Below are 4,688 nucleotides of genomic sequence, written 5' to 3'. Positions count from 1 at the left end.
CCCTCTCTCGAAAGAGCATCAAGGCGCCTGCCACACCCGCCTCCGCCACCCTGGGGTGAGGCCTCGCGATCCTGAAACTCTCCTCCTCCTCCCCTCGCCCGAGGAGCCAGACTTCCTCCTCCACCAGCTGCCCCCTCCTTCCNCTCCTGACGACCCCTCCCCCCCAGGAGGCCACCGCGGATCCCCGAGCCGGTGCAGCTCCCGGTGGTGCCCGACGGCAAGCTCTCTGCCGCCTCGTCTGCCTCTTCTCTGGCCTCTGCAGGGTGAGCCCCACAAGTCCGAGTGGGGGGTTGAGGGGGCCTCTCGCCAGTGGTCATGGGGACTCCTCGGGTCCGGAGGCCTCTCAGCACAGGCCTGGGGCTAACGACTGGGAGGGGCGGGNGCCAGCGACGTCTTCCTGCCGCCCCCTCCGCCGGAGGGCGTGTCGCTGCCCCTGCCGGGTAAGGAGCCCCGCCCCCTCCTGTCTCCACTGTTGGGGGTCCCTTCTCGCCTCCTCACACCCCACCCCACCCCTATCCATCTGCAAGGAATTGGCTGGCCTCTGTGAACGCTTCGTCCAAGGTAGGGGGTAACGGGAGAGAAAGGGCCCGGAGAAAGTGGAGCTAACCGAACTCGGCGCCTGCTTCCTGCCTGGCTCTGTGTTCAAGCTTCTCATCCATTTTCTCACTTAACCTTAAACAGCCCTAAGAGGGTCTTCACACTCTGACCTAAGAGATGAAGTCTTCAGGGACTTGCCCAAGGGCCACCCAGCTCAGGGGCANCCACCCCTGGATGTAGATGAGCTGGGGCCGCCCGATCTGCCCCCACCAGGCTTCGGGCCCGAAGAGCCTAGCTGGGTCCCTGCTGCATACCTGGAGAAAGGTACCTGACTCCCGGGACGAGGGATCATCCCCCCACCCCCACCCCTAATAGTCTAGAATCAGCAAGGGCGCGAGCCTGCTAAACACACACACACACACACACACCCTATTTTCTGATGAGCTGACCAAACGCTCACCCAGGAGTGGTGAACCGAGCTGGACAGACCGGCAGCTGGCCCGGCACTGAATTATGGATCTAGCGGGGGAGGGGGCCCAAGAGTTTTGGAGAAGCCCCCGCCCACCCCCCTCCCTGCAGCCGGCTCCCCTAGACGTTCCCTGGAATCCCGTACAGGGGCCCCTGCACCCCTCCGTGGTAAGGCAGAGGCACGTCTCACGGCACCCTCTCCTCCCCGCCCTGCAGTGGTGACCTTGTACCCGTACACCCGCCAGAAGGACAACGAGCTCTCCTTCTCTAAGGGCACCGTCATCTGCATCACGCGCCGCTACTCCGATGGCTGGTGTGAGGGCGTCAGCTCGGAGGGGACTGGATTCTTCCCGGGGAACTACGTGGAGCCCAGCGGCTGACAGCCCGGGGCTTTCTGAGCTCCCGCCCCAGGCACTGCGCTGCGCTCCCCGGGGCTCCAGTGCAAAGCCGGCTCCAGGGTCCGGGCTGGACGGGGCCTGCCCACCGGTGCGAGCTGCGCCAGTGCCTTCCCTCATTCCGCGGGGAAGGGGTCCTGGGGAGAGAACGGATGTATCCGAAGGCCTGCCGCAGACAGGAAGGAGCTGGAAGCCAAGGAGTCTGGTGATCTTGTCCACGGAAGACCCACCGCTCCAAGCGGTTTTGAATAAAACTCTGATGACCTCCTGGTGATTACCCTGCAAGGCTGGGGAGCCAGAGAGGCGGGAGTTTAAGACTCCGGCTAATTATTGAGCCCCCTCAGCTGCCGCTGGCAGCAGTCTCTCCCCATCTCTTCGGCCCTCGTCAAGTGGCCTCTACACTAGACCCCTGATGCCCCTCTGCATCGACTGACTGAATCTCGTTCTTTGGACTGTTGCTCGCTGTGCTTGTGTTCATTTGGGGCTCCTCAAGCCGGGCACTCTTCCCAGAGTGGGGACCAATCCCCCCACTGACGTGGGGCTCTCGGAGAGCAGGGGTCGCCTCCCCCTCCCCCTCCAGACATCGGCGCGAGAAATCTCAGTCAGCTCTTCCCCCTTCACCTCTTTATAGCTGCAGAACACCAAAGAGGGAGGAAGGGCTTGGCTTTCGCTGGCTCTGCTTTAAAACATCATGGCTTTCTGTTCCATACGGGACGGGGGGGACGCAGAGGGCTCAGCCCGCGGGGCGACTTTGGTCAAGTCCCTGGTCTTTTGCTGCATAGACGAGGCTGGGGTGAGAGGAGGCACCGCCGCGCGCGGCGAGGTCCCTGGCTGGAAGGACCCGAGCCGGACGGTGTGCTACCTCGTTCCACCACCAGGAGGCGACGTGTTCCCTCTGGCTTTTTTTTTTTCTTTTTTCTTTTTCTTTTTCTTTTTCTCCTTTGGGGATGCTGGCAGGGTGGGCGCGGGAAGGGAGGCAACAAGGAAAAAGGGCGCAGGGTGGGGACGCAGTAGGTGAAGCAAGATGTAGGCCGGAGACCGCCGGCAGAGAGCTTCCTCTCCCTCCGCTGGGACTCCGGCGCGGCCGGGAGGATTTCGGGACTGGAGTCCCCTTGACGGAAGAGACTGAGGGGAGGGGAGTTTCGCGGCCCGAGGCAGCAGGTAAAGCAGCGGGAGATGTTCCTCTCTCCCCTGCCAGGGACCCCCGTGCTCCCAGTTCGGAGGACAAGGGATTTTTGGACAACCCTGCCGCCTGCCAGGTGTGCGCACCACCCCGGTGGGCGCCCAACTCCAGAATTTAACGTTGCGGTGGAACCAGGGGGCGGCAGCCGAGCTGGGTTAACTGCATAGATAGGGACGGCTCCGATCTCTCCCCCCCAAGCCCCCAGATGGACGAGGCCGGAATTCCCGGAATTCCCGGAGGGACACACCGAAGCGAAAGGGGAAAGGGCGTAATAAAACTAGGTTTGTCTTTCCCGATCTCCCCGCCCCCACCCCGCCCCCTTCTCCGCCCGGGCGCCCCCTGCGGGCCGCGGTCCTCAGCACGCCTTCAGCACCTGCTGCAGATGGAGGCGCACGTCGGTGGCGGTCTCCCAGGGCACCACGCTGGCGCGGAAGGAGCTGGGCTCGGCCTTCTGCGCCTCTTGGATAAGGCGGTGCATGGGATAGCCGCGGCGCGGGAAGGCCACGTCGCCGCCCGCCAGCAGCCCCATGGGGCAGAAGTCGTTGGCGCCGTCGCCCACGTAGAACAGGCGCTCGAAGTGCACGCCGTCGTGGGCCCGCTCGCGCAGGTAGTCGCTGAGCACCTTGTGCTTGCACATGTTGGCGGGGCAGCGCGCGCAGCTGTGCGTGTGGAACGGTCGCAGCGCCAGCAGCCCCCGCGCGTCGGGCCCCGACGGGTTGCTGAGGATGCGGCGGAACAGGCCGTGGTGGCCGGCGGCGCGCAGCGCGCTCTCCACGCCGAAGGTGTTGGCATCGGAGATGAGAATAACCTCGAAGCAGGAGCCCTGCTTGGCCACAAACTGCAGCAGGTCGCCCATGCCCGGCGACAGGGGGATGGCCTCGTAGACGGCGCGCAGGTCCCGCGGCCGCACGCCCTGCTCGCCCAGGTACTGGAAGACGCGCTGCATGTACTCGTTGTAGAAGCCCTCGCGGTAGGTGGCCCGCAGGCTCTCGGGCAGCCGCTGGCCCGGCGCGGCGCGCACGATCGAGTCGTCGCTGTTTTCGTCCACGATCGTCTCGTCAAAGTCGAAGGTCAGGAGGAAGCGCGGCGCGCCCTGCGTCGCCATCCCGCCGCGATCCTGGGAGCAGGGGGGAGAGGAGCAGGAGGAGGGGGCAAGCGAGAGGGGGCGCGGCGNGGCGCTCAGGGGACTCTGCTGGGGTTTAGCCTCGGAAGACCCTCCTCCTCCGGAACCCAGAAAGGCTTTCTTGGCACCTGTTTCTGCTACTCTCCTCTGGGACTATCGGGACCGAACGGGGTCAGTTTAAAAGAGGGGAGCAGCAGCTTCCGAAGGGTCACCCCTTTGGGGAGGTTTTGGAGGAGGCTGTTCCGGAGGCTTCCAGGGGCCCCTTCGTTGGTGTGGAGTCCTCTCCACACCCTTCTTCCCCAACAGACAGAGGCAAGGGAAACCCGGCACTCATCCAACTGAAGCAGCCTCCTCATTCCCTTTTGGGGCCATGCCCCCCTTAATGGGACTGTGGACAGTAAGGAGCCAGGCTCCAGGGAACTCTCGTTGGTGTCATCCAAGGGATGTGGGCTGTGAATGCCAAGTCCTCGGCCTGGAGAGGCGCTAAGGGCTAGGCCTGGAGCGTTAAGCGCCCGGCCTCGGCAGCACTGGCCAGAGAACAGGATTTTATCTCTTGGAATAAGCATCCCAGTGAGTTGACCCAGGATGGCTCTCTGGGCGCGCTGCCGCCTCCAGCGGGGCTCCGAGGATGGGGCACTGCTTCTCCAGGGAGTTGTGGGGCCCTGTGCTGACAGCTCATCGTCACTAATCACTTGCCAATTCCCTGGGAGGAACGCGTCAGCGGGTGGGGTTTCAGCCAGAGTCCGAAGGAAGCGGGCAGCAGAAGCAGTGGGGCCTGGGGAGGTAGAAGCTTCCCGAACCAGGCTGCGACATACCTGGGAGACAGGTAAGGGAGAGGAGAGAGAGCAGCGGAGGTGGCTGGAAAGGCAGAGGGGGAGGGAGCAGGGGCAGGCGCATGGCGGGGAGGGAGAGCTAGGAGGAAGCCATGCCAGGGGAACCTAGAGGCAGGAGGGACAGGGAGGGAGGGACAGAGTGGGGATGG

At 64.4% G+C, this 4,688-nt stretch overlaps 2 protein-coding genes across 4 annotated transcripts in view; one reads left to right on the top strand and one right to left on the bottom strand.

The window, feature by feature from the left end:
• ABI3 (ABI family member 3) overlaps positions 1 to 1,857 on the top strand; it is an 8,806-nt gene extending 6,949 nt beyond the window's left edge. Inside the window, 5 exon segments of the mRNA XM_077776868.1 lie at positions 5 to 55; positions 168 to 338; positions 388 to 471; positions 728 to 861; positions 1,222 to 1,857. Of these exon segments, the coding sequence (XP_077632994.1) occupies positions 5 to 55; positions 168 to 338; positions 388 to 471; positions 728 to 861; positions 1,222 to 1,385 (604 nt within the window). The 3' untranslated portion in view covers positions 1,386 to 1,857.
• Positions 1,858 to 2,009: 152 nt separating this feature from the next.
• The window catches only part of PHOSPHO1 (phosphoethanolamine/phosphocholine phosphatase 1), a 6,849-nt gene continuing 4,170 nt past the window's right edge, over positions 2,010 to 4,688 (bottom strand). For all 3 annotated transcript variants that reach the window (XM_077776842.1, XM_077776844.1, XM_077776843.1), the window contains one exon: positions 2,010 to 3,700. In XM_077776842.1, coding sequence (XP_077632968.1) covers positions 2,939 to 3,700 — 762 coding nt within the window. In that variant the 3' untranslated portion in view covers positions 2,010 to 2,938. The remainder of the gene's footprint in view (positions 3,701 to 4,688) is intronic.

This window comes from Crocuta crocuta, unplaced genomic scaffold, assembly GCF_008692635.1.
Source record: "Crocuta crocuta isolate KB4526 unplaced genomic scaffold, BGI_CrCroc_1.0 scaffold352, whole genome shotgun sequence".
In the NCBI taxonomy this organism is placed as follows: domain Eukaryota; kingdom Metazoa; phylum Chordata; class Mammalia; order Carnivora; family Hyaenidae; genus Crocuta; species Crocuta crocuta.
The sequence above is the reverse complement of the archived record's forward strand: the minus strand, read 5'-3'. Positions and strand labels throughout refer to the sequence as shown.